At 42.4% G+C, this 23903-nt stretch overlaps 1 protein-coding gene across 2 annotated transcripts in view; it reads right to left on the bottom strand.

Moving 5' to 3' along the window:
* The window catches only part of LOC138745848 (protein-methionine sulfoxide oxidase mical3a-like), a 176120-nt gene that overhangs the window by 32110 nt on the left and 120107 nt on the right, over nt 1-23903 (bottom strand). For both annotated transcript variants that reach the window (XM_069903247.1, XM_069903248.1), the window contains 6 exons: nt 23664-23789; nt 20280-20342; nt 18211-18285; nt 12069-12176; nt 3445-3533; nt 1113-2808 (listed from right to left, as the gene is read on the bottom strand). In XM_069903247.1, coding sequence (XP_069759348.1) covers nt 1113-2808; nt 3445-3533; nt 12069-12176; nt 18211-18285; nt 20280-20342; nt 23664-23789 — 2157 coding nt within the window. The remainder of the gene's footprint in view (nt 1-1112; nt 2809-3444; nt 3534-12068; nt 12177-18210; nt 18286-20279; nt 20343-23663; nt 23790-23903) is intronic.

Below are 23903 nucleotides of genomic sequence, written 5' to 3'. Positions count from 1 at the left end.
TGTTCAGGGGCAATACCATGTATTTCCCATATACATATAACAGCTATAGTGTCCAAATATCCTGTATAACCCAACAACCCCATAGCAAGGGCCTCCATGCAGCAGTCCCTCACTTCTAGAGTGATAATACTCAGAAATCCCATGTACGTCACCACCCTGATAATATCCAGATGAGGTATCTGGTGTATATACCCACCTCACTTCATGCATGACATCCACAGGTTGAGTATTCCTGGTGCAGTGGTAGTGCCTAGAGAAAGAGCTTAAAACTGCCATTCCCTGCTCTGCTGCCCTGCCCAGTAATTGTGAGAAAGGCTTGAGTATATCTCATCACATTTCAATCCTATTCAGCAATAGAGCATGAATGAAGGAGATTGGTAGGCTACATCCTTGTTTAAAAAGTGAAAGCCAGATGATGGGTACAAGTATAATGTTTAAAAGACATTTAGACAGCTGCATACAGAGGAAAGGTTCAGAGGACTATGGCACTAGCATCGTTAGACAACTTGGTCAGCAAGTTGGGCTAAAGGGCTGTTTCCATGATGTATAACTATGACTGAAAAATTAAGTCATCAGTAAATGTATAATTAATAATTAAATTATTGGAATCAGTAAATGTATAATTAAATTATTGGAAAAGTGTCTGAACTGTATTAACTTAAAGACAAGAAGAATTAGTGATATTGCCATGTCAAGGGAAGGTTGGGATCAACTAATTTAATTGAAACAAGGAGACCTTTTGGATGGAAATGCACAAAATGTATCTGCCACATGGGAGGATTTTCAGAAGAAGCTGAAAGAAGAGTAATGCTAGTTGCTCGGTGGGAGAAAACGGAGCAATGGTTGATGGTTTTTTTCAAATGAGGTTTCTTAGTCTTTGTTCTGTTTGCACAATGATTTGGATGTGAAGGATTTGGCTGAGATGGGACAACAAATGAAGGGAAAACACAGTTGACAGTAGGGCACAGTGATTACCCCACCCCCCTTCCCCCAACCTCCACCAGAAAGGACTAAAGTCAGTATGTTTGGAGATGAAGTTGATGGCAGTGAGTTAAAGTGTGAGGGCATCATGTTGAGCAGTTTCAGGCTGAGGGAAGATATTTGTCTCCTACCGACTGCTGTGCGTAGGATGTCAGAGCTGCGTTTGGTGGTGGAGTTGATGATGTTGCTGCTGGGTGGTGATCCAGTGAATGTTTTCTCCTCCTTCTTCTTTCTGTCCTTCCTGTAACTGGAGAAGACAGATTTCCAAATAGACTTGGGCTTGGTGAATTCCTCAGTCAGGTTGCTCTCAGTCTTAGACTTTTTGTCCTTTTTGCTCCTCCGTGGTGAAAACAGGGAGGTTCTCTTCTTGGTTTTGCCAGCAGAACCCTCAGAAGAAGCCCCAGAGGCCTCGTAACTGTGATCCTGTGATGGTGCTGGATACAGCAACTTTTCCACCTCTGGCTCTTGCTGCACCTTGTGACCATTGGTTAACTCAGCAGTGAAGGAAGATGTAGTCTCAACACAGACATCATGAGCTTTCTCGGAAGGAGTTGAGGATCTTTCCAATGCTTCCATTTCTTTCATCTTTCTCAGCTCTTTGGCCATGGCATCCCGAAGAGCTTGGCTTTTGACCGACTTCTCTCGAGCCCTCATCCTTTCCTTGGCAATCTCCTTGGCCTCGGGGGAGATATGTGTCAGCGGCCGCCGCTTCCCGTCAGTGGGTAGCCCATCCGCAGCCTTAATTTCTTGGGTGAATGTCAGCTTGCAGGGTTTCTCCTGCTTGTCCAATCTACCAGTGGGGGTGTAGAACCTCTCCTGGAGGTAAGCATCGGGTGTCCTGTCATCATATGTATCCTCCACATCATCTGCAAATGGAATTTCATCAATGCTTTCTGCCAGCGACTTTCTCGTCTCTCCTGATTGTGAGCTTGATGCCTGCTGTTCTAAGCCGGCCTGGTCATTCACTTGATGCACAGGGACTTGTCTAGCCGGACTCTCCTTTGGGTTACGGTGCTTCTTTCGGCGCAAGGTAGCTGGCTCCTCGTTGGCAGGGGGTGGAGGTGGCGGACTGGAGGGAGGGGTTAACATGGTGTCTGAATTATTCAGGCTCTCACTGGCTGCAGTCCTGGTATTGCTCAAGCTTCCATTCAAGCCTACCCCAGAGGTGCTGGTCAAGCCCCTCTGGCCACTGTCCGAGCTCTTAGGCTCCAGCACTATGGATGGACTCGAGGTCAGAGATGGTAGGATTTCCTCTTCAACTGCAGACATGTTCGGAGTCCTGGAGGGTGGCTGAGGACTGGTCGTACGCTCATCAAACATCTCCTCTGGCGTGAAGGACCGAGGAGAAGCAGATCCTGTAGTGGATAAGGTGAAGCTGGTTTCTGAGCCACTGGTTCGCTCTAGGGGACGAATTCCAAGACTTTTCCTCATTTCTATGCTCCTCAGCCAAAACTCATCAGCTGGGTCCTTTCTGGATGGTTTCTCTCCCCCATTGCTCCTTCCATAGTTTTGCCAGTCATTGCCAGGCTCAGTTATTGGAGTGGATGTTAGTATGGCAGAAAGTGGCTGGGATTTCACCGGTGAATGAGCGGTGATGGGGCTAGCTGCTTTAGGAGATGTTAGTGGCTGGCAGCAGATGGCTGTACTTTGGGCTGGAGGTGTGGCTGCTGGCTGAGATCTCACTGGTGAGCAAGGTGAGGATATTTCTGGGAAGAACAGAGGTTGCAGCTGTAATGGAGAGAGGTCGGAAAGAGAGCTGGGAATTTCTTGTGACTGTTCTCTCCTTTCCGAGGACGATGGTTTCAAGGAAGAATTGAACTCATCAACCTGTTCAAGAGGAAAAGAAAGATGTTTTAAACTTGTATGGACTAGTTGCGAATGCACAGATAGAGTTAGAAATTGCCCCCTTTCCTTTCTTCTGAAATGCCTTAGGTTCCCGAGTACACAAAGAGGAGGGCAGTAAGTTCAAGGCAGTCACGGCATGGTGCTAAGAGCCTACAATCAATAAGTTGGGTGCTGTACCCTTGGAAAATCCACAGCAAAGGGGAACTCACTTGTCTTTCTAATTGAGTTGAATAATCACTGTGGGCTATTCAAACACTCTCCCAAAAAAACTGCATGTACAACAAACATAATATGCCTTGGATCTGGAGGAGAGTCTCGATCCAGATCACCCAGAGACCCATCCATGCCCAGCCAGAAATCACCCATTCCTGACCAGATCACTCAGAGATCTATTCTTGGTCAGATCTACTATGGACCCACTCCTAACCAGATCTCCTAGGACCCAAGCGTGGCCAGATCACCCAGCTACCCATGTCTACCTAGAACACCTATTCCTGGCCATATTTCCCAGTGACCCATGCATGGCCAGATCTCCCAGCCACCCATTCCTAGCCAGATTATTCAAAGACCCATTTTTGAGCCAGACTACCCAAAGCCCCACAAATGTATTTACGGTACCTCTGATTGATCTCTCTCAGAATTGACAGAAGATATCTGAGGGTCTGCACTGCTCTCTGAAAGGACTTGGTATGTTGGTATGAATCCATCTAAATATATCAAAAAATCATCCATTCAGAAAAATGCTATAACCTTATATCACTGTTAATTTGAACTTCCCCTTAAATTAATCTGCAGTCATTTGTTCTGTTTTTAACCCAGAGTCAATTGGGGGGTGGGGGTGGGGGGGGGGGTGGATGTTGTCCACTTTCAGTAGAGGTGTGCAGACACAGAGCCAGGAAAAAGAAAAGAAAATGGCAGAGGCTCTGAAATTGAGATTAAAGAATGAAGGGAAATGGATGGAATTGCAAAAGAACAGGAAAGAAAAGGCATAGGGAAATAAATAGCAAGGTAGAGAGAGGGTGTGGAATAAAAAAGTGAGAAGCAGATAACTAAAAAAGGTCACTAGAGCATAATGGTGCAGCTAGTAGAGCTACTGATTCATGGTGCCAAAGACTTGGATTCAATCCTGATATCTGGCACTGTTTGTGTGGAGTCTTCAAATTCTTCCTGTTACATGCGAGTTTCCCTTGAATGCTTTGGTTTCCTCCACACCCCAGACACATGGGTAGGAGGTTAATTGGCCACTGTAAATCCACCCCCCACCCCCCCAACCTTTGAGTGTAGGTGAGTGGTAGAATTTGGGAGGACCTGATAGGAATGTAAGGAAGAACAAAAACAATTAGATTAATTTAGGATTAGTACAAATGGGTGGTTGATGGTTGGTGTACATTGAGTGGGCTGAAGGACCCATTCTGTTTGTATACTCCATGACTCAAAGCTGGAAATAACTAGGAGATCAGTTAGCATCAATGGAGGAAAGGCAAGTTTAAACTTATTTGTCACATTATACCTAGTACAGTGAGAAGGGTTCTTTTATCTCCAACATTCATAAAACCACGTAAAGAACACTATTACAGAGTACAGGATTGCAAAGAACAGGAAGATCAATTAGCAACATTATAACACTGTTATGGGCTTCATTCAGGAGCTTGATGGCTGCAGGGAAGAAATTGTCTTTAAGCTAGTTGATATGAGTCTTCATACTTCTAAGCCTTCTCCCCAATGGGAGGAGAGAGAAGAGTGCATGTCCGGGGTAGGATAGGTTCTTCTGCATGTTGGCTGCCTTTTCTAAGCAGCAGGAGATGTAGAGTCCATGGAAGGGAGGGAAGTTTGTGTGATGCTCTGAGCTGCATTCACCACCTTCTGAAGTTTCATATGATCTTGAGCAGAGCAACTCCCATACCATACTGTGATGCATTCAGCCTTGGATGGTGCACCAAGTATTATCACTCATAGATAAGCAGATGCAAGGACAACAGGAGAGGAGAGAGTATGACAAAATGAGTTTGAAGGATGTACAATAAAATGTTTTGCCTGATTCCATAAATGTGCATGTGTAGAGGTCCAGTTGATCACTGGGATTTCCATGGTCATGCTGTATCACTGGAGTCTCTGAAGAGTCCAGTGGCAGAACACAAAACTTTGCACATTTCCAAGACTCTGGTGATCTGCCCTTCTTGCTCTGCCAGTATGACCTGTTGCAACCACAGATGAGGAGAGGGAAACACTTCAAGGGAGAAGGAGCTACAAAACTGTTCAACATGCTTAATCATTTTATATTTGTCTGAATGATAGAGGCAGCCTGACCTAATCAGCAGTCAAGTCCTTTTCAACATCTGGATTATTAATTCTGATAGGAAAAGGTAGGGCTTGTGCCATGATAAAAAAGCTTGTGCTGTGATAGAGGGACGGGACAGGCCAGGGCAGGGATGGGTCAGGGGAAAAGAAAAAAAAAAGAAAGAAAAAAAGGAAAAGGTAGGTAGCCAGCAATCAGTTTTCTTCAGGGACCTGCTCCAGGCAAGGGTGGGTGACATGGGTGGATGGAAGGTGAGCTGGACTGCACAAACTCTGTGAGAACTAAACACAATCTGTTGGAAGAAAACAGTCAGCCAAGCAGCATCACTGCGAGAAAAAGAATGGTCAATGTTTGAACCAAAACTTTTTATAAAGACTGAGCAAATATAGTACAGAAGCCAGAGTAAAGAGGGCACACTGTTGGAGAGGTGAGACAGGGATAGGTGAATCATGGAACATGACAGACAGGCAGTAGGTTGGCAGATGCCAGGCATAGAAGAGAAAGGCAAGAAAAACAAAGAGGTTGGATGGAGGAAGTTGAGTTATACAGGGTGGAGTCTGAGAGGTGAGAATGGTGAATAAAGAGTGGCCAAATGGAACTGAAGGGGATGGGGGGGTGGGGGGGTTGTTAGGTCTGCTTTGTTCATGAATGAGTGAGACAAACACCAGGCTGAGTCGAAATCAGGGTTCTTTGTTCTTTATTACCGGATTGTAACACTTGCGACTAACAAAGTTAGTCGGAGAATGCATTCTGCCGTTATCAGCAAAATGGTGATTTTTTATACCCTTGGATACATGCTTAGAACATCATCATATCATTACTTGTCCAATGACTAAAACTGTTGCTATCCTTTCCCTGCTAGCTTCCTGCCTCTCAATCCATCAATGTCTCTCTTATCTTGTAAGTACAAGGATGCATTCTGTTACTCCTTAGTACTGGGTGACTCCTTCTCCGGTCCCATCTCATGATGTTTTACCTAACAGGAGTACAAGGACACCTCCCCTTCTTGTTACTGCCCTGTACAGGGTAACTCCCTACACATTCCCATCTCATGATGTTTTACCTTACAGGGTGCAGGACATGAGAGAGCTTAAGAATCCAGTGGGCAGATGGTGGTGGAAGATGGAGCCATGGGGTGGGGGGGGGGGGGGGATATGTGTGTGGGAATGGAGACAAAATTAAGTCTGGGGAGGTCTGAGGTGGTCATGTGGGGGTTGGAGGAGAATTAGTGAGGTCTCTTCCCATCCCACACTAGCTTTGTTTCACCTATATATTTGGATACATTAAACTTGATGCCCTCAAAAAGTTACATTGACTGCCAAAAGCTGAGCCCTTGCAGCACTGATCCTGACGGAACCTCACTGAACACTGCTTTTGAAATGAAAAATGGCTTATTTATAGTACTCTACAGTATATTACAGTCCATTAAATTAATCCTTAAATTAGAATGTAGTGCACCCTAATTTTTGTCTAATTGATCTCTTGGGTATCATTTTACTGAAGGCTTTCTGAAAATCCCAAACACCCATTCTACTTTCATAAATCTATGCTAACTCTGGCCAATTTTTAAAAAAAAAAGTAGCTTCCTACCAGTTCCTTAAAAATAGACCGTTATTTTCTCCAATTCTGATGTCAGGCCACATGGTCTGTAGTCCCTTGTTTCTTTGTAAATGTAACTGCACTATTTAAGAAAGGAGAGAGAGCAAACTTTCAAACCACAGGAACTGTCCTAGAATGATGGCACATAATCTGGTTCTGTTGATTTATCACTTCGTTCTCATTAATTTCTTCAAGACTATTTTATTAATGATCATTTCTTTGATCGCGCTAGATCTATAATTCTCCACTGTTTCTGGGAGATTTTCTACATTGTTTTCCAAAATATAGAATATTTTCATTTAATTTCTCTGTCACTTTCATGTTACTCTCTATAGTTTATCCTCTCTCAGTCTGTAAGGGACCCTCTTTATCATAAGCCTCCTACAATACCACTGTTATACTCAACTGTAATTTTTATACACCTCAGGATTATTACTTTTTTGACAACCCTTTCCTTTGATCTGATGCTATCATTAACTTCCCTTGATAGGCATGTGCACATGATTTTTTTTAGTTTTTTATGCATTCCTTGTAAACTATGTATTAACTCTTTAAACTTTAGTCAACTCATACCTCATTACTTAATCATGCATCAAAACAACTGTGAGGATGTTTGATAAAATTTTAGTGCAGTTTATTGGAGTCTGAATGAGGATTCCTGAGGAACTGGATGATATCTGTAAGGAGTATGACATGATTCCATGCCAGTATACAGGCATCAGTTCTAATGACACCCACGTCATATCTTTATCTTTAAATAGCCTTAATATTCTATTGGATCATAAATAATGGTTGAGACACCTTCTTTCAACTGACTGTAAAGAATCTTAAAAGCTTATCAGGTTTAAGACCCTAGTTTCAGATTAACCTGCATAACTGTTAATCTTTATATAAAATTCTATTTTATGATTATGGTTCCAACTTGAAGGAGTCCTTAATCTTCATATCACCAATTAATTCTTTATCACTGTACATCATTCAATTTAGTGTTGAGGAACAGGATACTTTAGATCTAATCCTGTTCTTTAACCTAGTGATCTGAATAAACCATCTCTTATGCACATCATGAATATGCCCTCACACCATTAACAGATGGTTCAAGATAATGGTGAAGAATGCTAGGACCACAGGGGAATGGGACTGCTTTGTACGAAGCTGTCCACGTCAATGGGCAAAGTGCTTCCTCCTGCATCAAAACAACTGTGAGGATGTTTGATAAAATTTTAGTGCAGTTTATTGGAGTCTGAATGAGGATTCCTGAGGAACCGGATGATATCTGTAAGGAGTATGACATGATTCCATGCCAGTATATAGGCATCAGTTCTAATGACACCCACGTCATATCTTTATCTTTAAATAGCCTTAATATTCTATTGGATCATAAATAATGGTTGAGACACCTTCTTTCAACTGACTGTAAAGAATCTTAAAAGCTTTCTTTCAGCCCTGCCAAAATTTTATATCACTTGCAACCTTGCAGATGGTTCAGGGATCGAGAGACACCACTTCAGAATGATTCACCAGAGATACAAGGATCACTCAAAATCTTGAACATCCCCATCTCTGATCTTGAAACTACACATCATTCTCATCACTTTTGTCTCTACCTCAACCTTCAACATGCAGGCTCGGAGGAGTCACGTGATGGAGTAGTGGCTGGTAGGGAAAACCAGCCCTCTCCAGGAAAATAGGAAAAAAATAAGGAAAAAGCAAAGCATAACAAAAATAGAATATAAGAAATAGAAAATAAGAAATAGAAGATAAAGATACAGGTGGCTTCCAAGAAGGACAAAGTAAAAACAACTGGAAAAAAAGTAAAAAAGTCAGTGGAGAAGAAAGAAGAAGGCCTTACCTGCACGAAGGAACAGGACGACGTGGTGACAAGGAGCGCCTGACCCTCAAGGTCAGTGCCTGCTCTGCAGAGTCGCGACCCACCAGCCGGTGTACTACAAAAATGGCTATCGAAGCCAAACAAAAGTGCGCAGTGCGAAATCAAAGGAGAAAGAGGACACCGGTGGGTGGGGGGCTCAGCAGAGGAACGGGCTGTCACGGAGCGAGCAGCTGAGGGACGCCCGATACCAGGGCTCTCAGCTGGAGGGCAAGGAACAACAGACGAGCAGCACCGGAGGGGAGGACCAGCAACAAGAGGCCCGACAAAGAGATACAAGCAGTTCATCAGGAAAAACAGAAGAGACACAGACACAAAGAAGACACAAACACAGATACAGACACAGAAGAAGAGGAAGAAGAAGACCAAGATCTTCAGAGAGAAATAGAAAGTAAAACTGATGAACAGAATATAGATAGACTTTTTTGAAGAACAAATGAGATCCCTAAAAGAATGGTTGTCATTAGAGTTTAATGCAATTAAAAGGAAAATGAAAAGAACAGAAGATAAAATGCAAAGGTTAGAACTGGTAATGACAAAAATGGGGAAAAGAGTAGAGAGGGTGGAAGAGCGGGAAACGGCTGTAGAAATGGAAGTGAATGACTTATGAGAAAAGTTGGAAGAAAGTGACAAAAAAATTAAAGAGACACAAGAGTTGTTACATCAGAAAATTGATAAGTTGGAAAATTATAGTAGGTGAAACGACATAAAAATAGTGGGCCTGAAGGAGGGTGAAGAAGGAATTTATAAAAGGATGGATCCCGAAGGTCCTGGGAATGACTGAAATGCAGGAAGAAATGGAAATAGAAAGGGCACACAGAGCATTAGCTCTGAAACTGCAGACACATCAAATACCAAGATCCATCTTAGTAAAATTTTTGAGATACATGACAAGAGAAAATATACTGGAACGGGCAAGGAATAAAATTAGAGAAGATAATACACCATTGGAATACAAGGGTCAAAAAATATTATTTTACTCAGACATAAGTTTTGAACTCTTAAAGAGGAGGAAGGAATTTAATACAGAAAAATCAACTTTATGGAAAAAAGGTTACAAATTCATATTAAGACATCCAGCCATGCTTAAAATATTTATAACCGGGGAGCAAAAAACTCGGATCCAGAGAAAGCACAAGAATTCGCAGAATGTTTGCAGGATAGAAGAGATGTAACAAGAATGAAGAACAGCGATAAAGTATATATAAAGAGGTAAAAATAATGTATATGTAAAGAACTGAAGAGGGAAAAGAGAAGGGAAAGAACGGGCTGTCACGGAGCGAGCAGCTGAGGGACGCCCGACACCAGGGCTCTCAGCTGGAGGGAAAAAAAAGAGCTTTGTTACATGTGTTTTTTTTTCAAAAAAAAGTGTTTTCTGGAGAGGGCTGGGTGGAGGGGGAATAAATGTCACTGCAAAATCAATTGACACTGTGAACAAGATCGCAATCCAAATGAAAAGAGTAGTTGCGGTTGTCCGGCAAGGGGTATGGGGCAACTCAGAGAGGGGAGGAACTTTTGGGGTTAAGGTATTAGTGGAAGTGGGAACTGCGGGGGTACTTTATGTTTTAAATGTGTTGTCGTACATTAAGTGTAATAAGAGAAAACTAAGAGATGAAAATGGAGAAAAGGGTGATGGAGGTGGCGAAGAGCTGCATAAGATGGCCATGTTGAACTATATGACTATAAACATTAATGGAATACATAACCAAATTAAAAGGAAGAGGCTACTAAATTTATTGAAGCAGGAAAAATAGATATAGCATTTGTGCAGAAAATGCATCTAACTGAAGCAGAACATAACAAACTAAAGAGAGACTAGGTAGAACACGTAACGGCAGCATCCTATAACTCAAAAGCTAGAGGTGTAGCCATACTAGTTAACAAAAATGTACCAATCAAAATAGAGGAGGAAATAATAGATCCGGCAGGGAGGTATGCAATGATAAAGTGTCAGATATATTCTGAATTTTGGAATTTGCTCAATATATATATTTATATATATATATATATATATATATATATATGCACCAAACGAGGAGGATCAAAAATTTATGAAGGATTTTTTTTTTTGAAGATTGCACACACACACACAAGGAAATATATTGATAGGAAGGGATTTTAAACTTAATTTGGACCCAATGTTGGATAAAACTGAACAAAAGACAAGTAAAAAGAATAAAGTAGCCAAATTTATGGTTAAATCAATGCAGGAAATGAAAATGAATAAATGTATTCCATTGGAATATAATTTAAAAAATAAAGTCGCAATGTTTGAACAAATTTGGGAACCATACATTGAACATATCAGAGAGAGCTTGCCTACGACCTCCATTCCCTAAAATGAGAATGAAAATGATAAGAAGACAAAATGACTAGATTCAGCATGCAATAAATAGATAACGCATTTTTCTTGTTTATTTTCCTTTGTGAGAAAATATTGTTTTATGGTTTTATTGTATTGTATATGTTGAATATTTATGGGTTTTGGAGGGGGATGGGTAGAGGGGAGGGAGGGAAAGGGGAAAAAAAGGGGAGAAAAGACCACTGTGTAAATTTAATGAGAAACGTTTGTACATATTTTGGTTGATATGGTTCATAGTGTGAAAAATAAAAAATTATATTAAAAAAAATATGCAGACTCAAATGTTGTCTCATTCAGTCTTACTTTTCCTGTCGGACTAGTTGAAAAACCAGTCCTGCCCTAGCTCACTTATTGTTCCTCATCTTGTTCTGCAATGACTTCTGAATTTTCCACCGGATTCTTTCCTTTAGAATCAGAATTTATTGTCATGAACAAGTCACAAAATTCATTATTCTGAGGCAGCGTCGCAGTGAAAACATTCATATAAACCACCTTACATGAAAAGTCAAAGTGAGGCAGTGTCTTTGGTTCACTGATCATTCAGGAATCTGATAGCAGCGGGTAAGAAGCTGTCCTTGTGCTGCTGAGTGCTTGTCTTTAGGCTTCTGTATCTTTTTCTCGATGGTAGCAGAGTGAAGAAGGCATGGCCTGGGTGGTAGGGGTGGTTGAGGATAAAGACTGCTTTCTTAAGTCACCACCTCTTGTTGATGTCCTCGATGCCTGTGATGTCACGGGCCGAGTTAACAATCCTCTGGAGTTTTTTTCTTGTCCTGAGTGTTGGCACCTCCGTGCCATGGTGTCATTGGCAAATTTGTAGATAGCATTAGAATGGTGCCTGGCCACACAGTCATGGGTGTACAATGAGTAGAGCAGTGGACTAAGCACGCATCCTGAGGTGCGCCCTAAATGGTCTTATTTCACCTTAACCCCACAACACCCTCCAACTTCTTAACCCAACCCACAAAATCTGGTCCATAATACACTTTCACCCTACCTGATTCCATAATTATACACATGTCAACACATTCAAAGACAAAACTGAATGTGTAAGGATACATTTGATCATGGAATTCAGGAGTGTATTGTGGAAGGCTTACCTGGACTTCCAATGTCATCACAAGCCTCTTTCTTTTCTTTTACTAATTGCTCCAGGTCATGTGTGCATGAAACCAACTGGTTCTCCGCCTCTGCATCAGATGCAATATCTGTCAACAGAAATATCAGACAGAGGAGTGGGATCAGCAGAAGGAACATAAGAATCAGGCAAGGAATACAGAGGGTTCATGTTAATAGATATTAGAATGGGATGAAGAGAAAGTCATAACGATGTCCATTTATGATGCATCTTTGATGCTACCCTATGTCTCATATTACTTTAACGAGATTATTTGTTTTGTATGTTGCTAAATGTGGGATAAACATTGGCACTAAGGTAAATGCCCCGTTGTTCTTCACTATAGTGTCTTATGACCTTCCATCCATCTGAGAGGGAGGTGCCTCATTTATTCATGATTCCTAGGACAGACTTCTGACTAAACAGAATTCCTACAAAATTGTCAACCTAAATTACGCACCTAAATCTCTAGAGTAGACTCTTAAAATGCTAAAGAGCTACCAATTCAACCTTGACTGACACTGAGTGCACACTTAGAACACCTGATCAGACAAGAACAAGAGATCATGGAGAGAAGGATAAATGGAAGATATTTAGAAGGGGTATCTGAAGACCTTGGTACAGAGAATTATGAGGCTGTAGTTCAATCCACAAAGACTATAAAACTGATTTGGACCATAGGCCTATAATTGTCCTGTAACTTCTATGGACCATATGTAGCTGACTCAGAAGACTTCTCTATGTCCAAGTTTAGCTTTGATACAATACTTAATACTCATATGGGGTTAATTTATTATCTTGATGTGACTAAAGAGGGACATATGATAGAATTTGAAATTAAGTTTGAAAGGGATAAATCTATGTTTACAATCTTGAGGGAAGATATGATTTAGGTATAGTTGAGGCAAATTCCCAGGAGGAAAAGGAAAAACAAACAAATTGAGAGCTCCCTAGATGACAAAAGTCATGCAGAAGTTAATAAAGCAAAATATTGCACATGACAAGTGTAGGGTTGGAAATGTCAGTGAGAAACAGACTGATTACAAAGGAATCAGAGGGGAAATGGAAAATAAAATGAGAAGCAGAATGTATGAGAAATAATCAGTAGTTAATATATAAAAGGGAATCCAGAAGTGAATAGTTACACATAAATAGTAAAATGGGTACTACATGTAGTGTGTGAAGTGTAGCTTATTAATGACAATTATGGGAACTTGTAAAGAAATGCTAAGGTCCAATTAAATATTTTGCATTTGTCTTCACAGGGCAGAGAATATTTCCAAAGAAATAGTGTGGGAGGATTTGGGTAAAAGACAAGATATATTTAAAATAGATAGCACTGAGGTGTTATAAAAGTTGGCTGAATGTGCAGTTGTTAAATCACCAGGAACGGAAAGGATGCATCCTGGATTTGAAGGGAAATCGGGTGGAAATCTGAATGTGATCCTATGGTGTTCTTTGGGTGAGGGATGAGGTACTCCGTTGTTCAAAAAAAGGGAGGAAGAATGTCCAGCAACTACAATCCCTCATTGGAGGGAAAGATCCTGAAACAGGTTTAGTAGTCTTCCAGAGGAAGTAAACCAGCAATGATTGCAGAATGGAACTCTGTTTTTTTTAAATGAAAGTAATGTAGGCAATGTGGTATATATGAACTGCCAGAAGGCTTCTAATAGGAAAAACCAAGGTATGTGTTGTATAAAGGACTATAACATTGGATACGAAACTTCCAAAGAAACAGACAATGGAGGTGAATGGTTGTTTTTCAGACTCGAAAAAGATATTTCTCTGTGATCAGTATTGGACCCATTGATTTCTTCGATTGAAATTAATGATCTGGACTTGCAGTGCAAGTCACAATTTCTATATTTGTGAGTGACATAAAACTGGGCAGCTGATATTTTGAGCAGTGAAGAGAATAGTGATAAATGGCAGAAATAGAGAGGTTGGTGGAATAGGACAGAGCATGGCAAATATGTTTAATATGCTTTTTGGTGGAAGAATGAGGAGAGCTAATATTGTTCTAAAAGGACTGTTGAAAGGGGTAGTCATATTGAAAAGGTGGTAATAAGGCAAATATTTTTCTGGGCTTACAATAGAGGCATAGAGAACAAACAAAGGGAGGTTATAAAACACTGATCCAGTTGTACCATTCAAAAGATCTCTTCTAAATTCTTTATCAGAATAGTTCCTGGAATGAGAACCAGAGTTACAAGGATAAGAGGGAGAGGCTGGGATTGTTTTCTTTGGAGAAAGCAATGTTGAGAGGAGATCCGAGAGAATTCTGGAAGCAGTTAGAAGTTGAGACCAGTTGTGGAAGAAGTGGGATGGAGAGTGGACATCTTGACAGACAACAGGTGCTGATGGTTTCAGGGGGCTGAGGCCAGGGGCAGAGAAGATGCAGAGGAAAGAAGATTGCTGGTGATGAATTGAGTGGCCAAGGTGTCTGACTCAGAGAAGGTCCTTGACTGTGTGCTGTCCCTGAAGGAAATTCTTTGTTTTGTCTCCTTTATATAAATATAATATAATGATCTGGGCCTGGACAAAGTGGACAATGGGAGGCTGAAATTATCCAGCATAAAAAAAAGACATTAGATGCAATATGGATGTTGTGTTTGAATTTAAATTTTAAATTTGAATTTTGACATGCCTTTCGGCCTATGAGCCTGTGCCGTCCAATGACACACAATTGACCTACAACCCCTGATAAGTTTTTATTTTGAACTGTGGGAACAAACCAGAGCACCCAGAGAAAATCCATGCAGACAAGAACTGTAAATGGAAACTCCTTACGGACAGTGCAGAATTCGAACCCCCATACTGATCGCTGAAACAGCATTGCACTAACTGAGCTGCCCTTGATTAGAATCTGGAATGTTCTGCATGCAGATGTGGAAGAGGCAGTTAATATTGTGTGGCCACCATGAGATAATTGAGTAAATGTATGGTGGAGAAAAGATGGGTCTAAATGAAGAGTTCTATTTGTGGATAGCTGGCATAACCATTCTATGTTCCCACCTTTGAGTATCTCAACAGTGGGGTGCTTGGGGCTCCAACTGCCTACAATCCATACCGGCATTTTGACTGATGGGACAGAGTGTAACATATCCAAATTTGCTGATGTCTTGAATCAAAATGGTAATGCAAGTTGTGATGAGGATGCAAAGAGGTGTATGGACAAGCTGCGTTAATGGGCAACAACATGGCAGGTAGAGCATCGTGTGGACAAATGTGAAGTTGTGCACTCAGCTAAAAGAGCAGGAAATATATGATGTGTGAGAATGGAACGGCAGTTGTACATTGGATAAACCAAGTCGATTGAGGCAGTCTTGAGGAGGAGTTCATAGAATTCAGCTGTGATAACTTTCTTGAACAGCACGTTACAAAACATTTAAAATCATGAATAACAGGTAAAATAGAAGCAGGAAAGTTGCCTCCACTATGTTATAAAAAGTAAGCTGTTTGACTTGCTCATTTTCTCCAGCATTAAGTTTTTCTTTCAATCACTGCACCTGCAGACTTTTGTGTGTCACTCGAGAACTAGGCGACGTCACCTCAAGATTCGTGGGAGTGGGTTTAAGCAAGATATGTGGAGGAATTGCTTCTCCAAGAGAGCAGTGAATCTTGGAATTCTGCCCAGGGAACCTGTGGAGGCTGCCTCATTCAATGTACAGAAGACTCCGACAAATTTTTACATAGTAAGAAAATTAAGGGTGATGGGGAAAAGGCAGGTAGGTGGAGCTAAGTCCACGGCCAGATCAGCCATGCAGACCAGGTTTGATGGGTCAAGTGGCCTACACCTGCTCCTCTTTCTCATAAAAGATTTCTTTTAATGGTAAGGGATTGTAAAATAGTGATATTGAAATAGACCTGGGTGTCTTTGTGTCTAAGTCACTGAAAGTTGATGTGTATTCAAGAGTGTCATGAAACAAGACTGTCATATTTCACAAAATTGCTTTTGTCTGTGTAAGGCAGACAGATTCACCATCAACAGAAGTTGCTTTGAGCGCCTTACAGTCAGAGGAAAAGAAAAAAAAGAGATCCACCAGAGTCCGTGGATTCGTCCCAGCACTCCCATAGCAACTCACAGTCCAGTCCAAACCATAAGCAATGCAAGCTCCAGATTCGAACCTCTGATACCATTAGGAACACCAGTGCCCTCCACACCCTCTCGCATCCTGGTTCTGATACCTGGTATCCCTTCAGCCAGTTTCGAGCCAGTCTCCAGAACTCCGCAGCTTGGTGCAAGTCCCTTGACCACAGTCTCCAGCAGCCTACGGCCTCCCTGACTCGAGCCCTCGCCTCGAGTCATCAGCCGCCAGACATCTGTGTGGTCCCTTCAGCTGCAAAGCCCCTCACTGGTCGGCTGCTGTGGTCACTGCCCCATCGGTCATCCCCTCTGCTTCTCCTTCTCAGACTGGGGAGTGATCTCCCTGTTTCCTGGTCCCTGGAGTCTGAAGCACCTCGAGGCTGCTGCTCATTATAGGCACCACTATCTTGGGTCCAGACCCTGCGGTGGTGGGATTTTAAATAAGGTCCTTAAACGGGCCATTCAAAGCCTGTACAGAGCTGACAGCAGTCCTACTGGGGGGTTGGACTCTGTAGGAGCACTGTGTCCCTGCTCCCTGTGGGTCCCCATCAGCACCAGCACTGCCGGAGCTATTTTAAACATCAATTAGAAAGGCAAATGGTGCATTCACCTTTATTACAAGAAGATATGAGCACATGAATAGTGATAGCCTATCGGGGACGAGTCGTGGGGGTCAGGTCTCTGGCACATGAGCACATGAATAGTGATAGCTTACTTCAATAAGATAAAGCTTTGGTGAAACTTCGAGTATTGTGTAGAATTTCAGATCTCTTTTCTCAAGAAAGTCATATATAGAGCAGTGGTCCTCAATCTTTTCCTTTCCACTCACATACCACTTTAAGTATTCCCTAGGCCATTGGTGCCCTGTAATTAGTAAGGGATTGCTTAAGGTGGTCTGTGAGTGGGAAGGGAAGGTTGAGAATCACTGCTCTAGACCTAATTGTTACTGAAAATATTTTGCTTGAGAAAATTTGTCATTGGCCCATTTCCTTTGGAGTGATGAAACTGCGCACATAACGAGTCAATGAGGGACGATTAAAACAGTGGTTTTCAAACTTTTTCTTTCCACCCATATACCACCTTAAGCAATCCTTACTCATCACAGAGCACCGATGGCATAGGGAATACTTAAAGTGGTATGTGAGTGGAAAGGAAAAGATTGAGGATCACTGCTAGAGAGTGTAGCAAAGACTTAACAGACTGGTCTGACTTTTAGCATTTAGAAGAATGGCCTCATGGGAATGTAAAAAACCTTGGAGGATTCAATAGGGTAGATGTCCGATTGAGAACTAGGAGTCATAGAATCAAAGTAATGGATAGACTATTTAAGACTGGAATGAAGGGATGATTTCCCATTAGGAGGCAATGAACCTTTGGGATTCTCTACACCTGCAGGCTGTGTTCGGGCACTGAATATGATCAAATGGTTTCTACATATTAAAGGAATCAAGAGATATAACAATAGAGCAGAAAAGTAAAATTTGAGTTGGATCAGCCACCATCTTGATGAATGGCAGAGTTATCTTGGGGCCAAATTTCTACTACTTATCTACTTGGGGTAAACATTAGTTGATGTAACAATGGACAAGTAATGCTGTGTGAGTAAAACTCCAGAGCAATGAAGTTAGTTTAGAACAATGAATTCAAGAAGGTGTGCACTCTTCACAACATTGAAGGTCAAAGCCTAGTTTTTGGGTTGTATGTGAAAGAAAAATAGATGCTCATAAATGGCTGGGAAAGTTGACCTGCACATTTTAAACTCAGAATTAAGGTTAGCAATAAGTTATAAATCAATGTGTGGACAGAAAATGTTGCACACAGTTATGCAGAGCTCTTTGTGACATCTGAGCGAGCTACTAACTTGCATCTCTAAAACATTGCTCTTCAAAAGCCCATCATCAATCAGATTATTCAACCAATCAGAAAAAGAATCTCTTGGTCACGTTAACTGTAATGTTTTGTACAGGTTGTGTTATATCACAACCTTTGAGACCTTTGAAAGAGCTCTAGCCTTTGCATAGGGTGTGACTCAACATACCATCCTCCAGAGATGAACTGTTCTCTTCTTCCTTCAACTCATCCTCATCTGGAATCAACACTTTCATTTGCTTTTCTGGAAGGTAATCAAAAAAAGTGGGAAAAGATGTAAGGAACATTTAAGTTAGATAGTTCTTCATTGGAGAACAAATGTATTCTGGAACAGCATTAAGCAATAGCTCAGAGTTCTAATGGGACACATTTAGCAATGAAAAATAACCCATTTATGTTTATCACTTAAAATATGAGTTGTACTTAACTGCAAGGGAGCATCATCAAATAAAATTTATCACCGAGTCACAGAAGGAAACATTACAGAATGCAAACATACAAACGTATGTCAAATATGTTGGCGTTAAGCAATATTCTTAAAACGAGAAGCAGAAGAACTCAGGAGGAATTTCTGATTTTTGAAGTCAAGTAGTCAAAGCACAATTTTCAGGTGAGGGAATGACCAAGATAGAAGGTGTGCCAAAGGATAGAATTGGCAGTGCCACTGCCTTGGTGGGGGGGTTAAGGAGATTGCATAGTTACCAAGGATGAGCCACAGAGAGTTGAAAACAAGAATCAGAATCTTTAATAGAATAACTCAGAGGTCTCTCCCTGGTTGTGTATATAGAGATCATGGTGTTGCTTCTTTATCTAGGAATTTTACTTCCAATTCCTGTTCACTATCCATAACTTGAATTTCCTCATGACAGAGGCCATTTGATCCATTGATTTGACGTTGGGTCTGAGAGGAATCCAATCAATCCCACCACCCCCTCCCAATTATTTCCCTGTGAATTATTCTCTCACACTCTCTCAGATTCTGCTGCTACCCATCTACAGTTGGGGTAAGTAAAACAGGCAGGGAACTGTGGTCAGGATGACTGTGCGGTCTAAGGCACTGCTTTCAGGTCACCATCTCCCTTGGAAGCGTGGCTTCGAAACGCACTCCTGACATAGGCTACTTTTGGGGTGACCTGGTTAGCACAATACTGTTACAGCGGCAGTGACCTGGGTTCAAATCGGCGATGTTTGCAAGGAATTTGTATGTTCTCCCGGTGATTGCATGGGTTTCCTCTGGGTGCTTTGTTTTCCTTCCATGTTGCAAAGACATATAGAGTGACCATGCTATAGCTTTAAATTTAAAAGTTAACTGATCAACCCACACGCCTTTAGGATATGGCAGGAAACTGACGCAGCTGAAGGAAGCCCATGCCCTCAAAAGGACAATGTGCAAACTCCACACAGTTAGCACCCAATGTCAGGATTGAACTTGGGTCTCTGGAGCTGTGAGACAGCAGCACTACTAGTGGCACCAATATGCTGCCCACTCAGTCCCACCATCTACATCCCACTCAAATCTTCATCCCTCCAATCTTAAATGCCAACTGTTTAATTCCACTTTCCTCTTCCCTTTAACACTGATTGAGGATTGAACGTGATTTGTGGCATCATCCATCTTCATGTGCATGATGTCTAAATTCACAACTACCTTCCCGGTGACTTTGCATGCCTGATGTTGGCTTCAGCCCCAATACTGAGGATTTAGGGACTCTCTGTACCCACTCCCATTTCCCTAAAACCAAAGTATTCAAGCCTGCCACCCATTTCCAGTAGTGTACCCTCCCCTGCGCCTATGCTCTCTGCTCCTCCTCTCCACTGGGCCAACATTTTTTACACCCCCTTCCCCTGAGCCCGCACCCCCACACTCTCTGCATCACCCTCCCCTCACTGGGCTCACATTCACTGCACCCCCCCCCCCACCCTTCCTTCCCCTGAGGCCATACACAATATACCACCCTTCCCTGCCATGGACCCATACTCCCTTCATCTGTCTCCCCTCCCTGGGCCCACTCTGCACCTTCCTACAGGCAAACTGTAACACACCATTCTTCCTCAAGCTGACATCTGCTTTCTGATCTGAGACACCACGTGAGTGACTGGACAGCTCATTCTGACTGACTCCTCACCCAGAATCCACAATGCAACACTGCCATTCACTCTGACATTGAGGCCCTAAAGAGGAGCTAGAGCAGAAAGGAAAAATGAAATGGCAGGCTTTGTTTAATAAAACAAAACTACCTCCAGACAAGGAATCCAACCATGCACGAACAGCTTCATTCCGAAATGGGGGAACGTCAGAGGCTACATTAGAGAAAAAAATATAAAATCTAATGAACAGATGAAATGAAAGAAAGGTGCCCCATTGATGTGATGAAATCAAAGTGACTGCTCAAACAATGTGCAATGTGTACTTGAAACGATATTTCAAATCAACACAGGGTTCACAGGAAACTCAAACACCCAAACCCAGCTTGAGCAGGTAACAGCCCCGCAGTGCCAGAAACCAACACTGACTAGAAGCAAATATACTATGCCAGAAACTAACAGCAATACTGAACCAGCAGAGTGCCAAATGTAGCATCAACAGTGAACAGACGCATATTGCCAGAAATTAAAACCTGAAACAAAATACCTAATACAAGAATCTGACAACTGGAGTAAACAACCACAGACTACCAATAGTAGCACTAACTGTGAACAGGCGTAGTGCGTTGCCAGAAGCCAGTGCCAGGGAACGGGCATGCTGCGACAGAAGCCAGTGCCAGGGAATGTGCGTACCATGGCAGTAGCCAACGCCAGGGAATGTGCGTACTGTAACAGTAGCCAGCTGCAGGGACAGGGTGTGCCGCATCAGTAGCCAGTGCCAGGGACCGGGTGCACTGCAACAGTAGCCAGCGCCACGGGACAGGAGCACTGCGACAGTAAACAGCACCAGGAAACAGGCACACCACGACAGTAACCAGGACCAGGTAATGGGCATGCTGCAACAGTAATCAGCGTCAGGGAATGGGCATGCTGCGACAGTAACTAGCGCCAGGGACCGGGCATACAACAGTAACCAGTGCGAGGGTATGGGCGCACCATGACAGACACCAGTGGCAGAGACTGGGCACGCCACGACAGTAACCAATCCATGGGACAGGCATGTCATGAGAGACACCAGTATCAGGGAACTGGCGTGCCACGAAAGAAACCAGCGCCATGGAACAGGAGTCCAGTGACAGAAACCAGTGTCAGGGAACAAGTGGACAATGGCAAAAATCAGAGCTAATCAGGAACAAGCAGACAGGTCAGCACTAGAGAACAGGCACACATTGCAGAAACCAACTCCAGCTGAGAACATGTAACCAGTGGCAAAATCCAACACCAGAGAACAGATGCACAATGCAGGAATCTGCGCCAACAGGCAACTTGCACACAATGCCGAAACCATGGGAGCTATAAACAAACATGATAGATGAATTAGGGGATATGGGGAGAAGGCAGGTAGGTGAAGTTAGGTCATAAATTAGATCAGCCATGATCGTATTGAATGGCGGAGCAGGCTCGATGGGCCATTTTTGGCCTACTCCTGTTCCTACTTCCTTTGTTCCTAAATGCACAAAGGAAGAAACCAGTGCCAGAGAACAGGTACAACAATCAACAACAAGTTATATTAGTTCTATTTAACATTTTAACACTCCTGGGTTTTTTTGTTGGATCACAGGTGCTCCCAATATCTAATTTTCTTCAGGTTGTTGAGTTATTGGCGTATAGGTAAACAGGTGAAGGAATGGTCCTGGACTCCATTTCAAGTTAAATGCAAACATGGAAATCTAGTGCTGACCACCTACCACATTCCCTCAGCAAATGTAACAGTTCTCTTGTGGGAGAATCAGTGCTATCTATCATCAAGTATGGTGTGATAGCTGAAACTATAAAAACTTCAGAGCCAAAGCTCCCAGATCCAAAAACAATATTAGATTATACCTTAACCATTCTATTGATAAAGTGAAAAAAATAACAGGCACTTGGAGAAGTTTGAGTAATCTGGTTGAATCCTTTGCAAAGGCTGATGATGAAGGAATGTATTAGAAGGGTTCTGCAAGGATTTTCAGAAAACATTTGATAAAATCCAAAAGATTGCCTAGCAAACTCGAAGCAAACTTAAGAGCAGCCTGGGTATGAAATTGTCTTCCAGGCTGAAAGCAGAGAATGGTAGTAAATGGAAACGGCGAATGTTGGAATCTGGAGCCTAAAATAAACCACTGGAGGACTCAAAACGCCGAGCAGCATATGTGGAAAGAAAGGATTTGACGATGCTTTGGGGCAAGACCCTATATCAGGACAGCATTCATGGTGGGAAATGCTAATTTTCCAGGATTATTGACTGACGTTCTCCAGGGGTGGTTCTTGATACTAATGTTTAGGCACAAGTGTTGTACAGGTAGTATAAATGTTAACAGATGCAAGGGCATGTGGAGAATAGTAAACAGTAGCAATCCATTAAATGGAGCACAAAGGAGTAAGATACTGTTGGAAAAAGTTTAAAACAATGGTTATCCAATTCTATTTTCCTCATTGTAAATTCATATAGTTGCAGAAAATCACTAGTTTAAACTAGGGAAGCGAGATTATTCTTTGGAGTGACTGAGATTGTGAATTGATTTGATAGAGGTGTACAAGGTCAAGACAACTTTATATAGGATGTACAGAGGGAAGCTGTCCTTATGAATATGTGATTCATAAGGACCAAGGGGCCACAGATTTAAACTTTTGGACAGGAGATACAAGTGAAACAGGAGGATTTGTTTTTAATTACACAGTACATAATTATTATCCAGAACAAGGAAAATAACTGAAAAATTACCGCAGGAGAGGTCCAGTGATTTCAATGATGGCCCAAGGGAAAGACAGATGCCCTGAATTAGACCATCTCCACAAGCAGATAATCACTTGGCTGAGGTGGCACAAACTGTGCAGAAGGTCTAACTATAACCTGAGAAAGTAATCTTGATCTGACACACAAAAACTACACACTCTTCAACACAGTCCCACTGTCTGATACCCTCCCACACAGTCCCACTGTTCAATGATGTAAGTCCACTGTTTAATACAGTCCCAAAGTTAATTCAACTATCTGACATATTCCCACTGCCTGAAACCCTTGGACAGAGAGTCCCATGGGCTGACACCACCCTATACACACTGCCATGGACTGACACTTTCCCACATCCTGACACCCTTCTACACATAGTCCCACTGTCCAATATCTTCCCACATGCAGTCTCACTCTTCCCACCCACAGTCCCACTGTCCAATACCCTCCCACATGCAGTCCCACTCCTCCCACACAGTCCCACTCATCACACTGTCTGACACCCTCCCACACACAGTCCCACTATCCAACACACACACACTGTCCCACAGTGTGACATCCTCCCACATGTAATCCCACTGTCTCACACACACACCCTGTCCCATGGAGTGACACCCTTTCACACACAGTCCCATGGTGTGACACCCTCCCATATGGTCAGGCCATACCACTGCCATATATTGCCTTTCCCTTTGGTCTCCTGCCCTCTGTGACGTTTTCTCACTCAATGCTGGTGAACTGCAGCCCCTGCTGCTGGTTCATACCTTCTGGGGCTGAGGCAGGCGACAAATTTGCTTCTTCATGGCCTGTAATGTGTGTCCAGTGCACATCTGCCTTGATTTCCAATGGATCAATGGGACTGACGATCTGCCGTACCCTCAGGCTTGAAGCTATTCCAGAGGTGCAGGGCCAATGAAACAACAGGAATGGAAGCAGAGAGAAAGAGAGGGAGACAGAGCGAGAGAGAGAGATAGGGAAAAAAGGGGAGATTAGATAAAAAGTTA

This window comes from Narcine bancroftii, chromosome 11, assembly GCF_036971445.1.
Source record: "Narcine bancroftii isolate sNarBan1 chromosome 11, sNarBan1.hap1, whole genome shotgun sequence".
Taxonomy (NCBI): Eukaryota; Metazoa; Chordata; class Chondrichthyes; order Torpediniformes; family Narcinidae; genus Narcine; species Narcine bancroftii.
The sequence above is the reverse complement of the archived record's forward strand: the minus strand, read 5'-3'. Positions and strand labels throughout refer to the sequence as shown.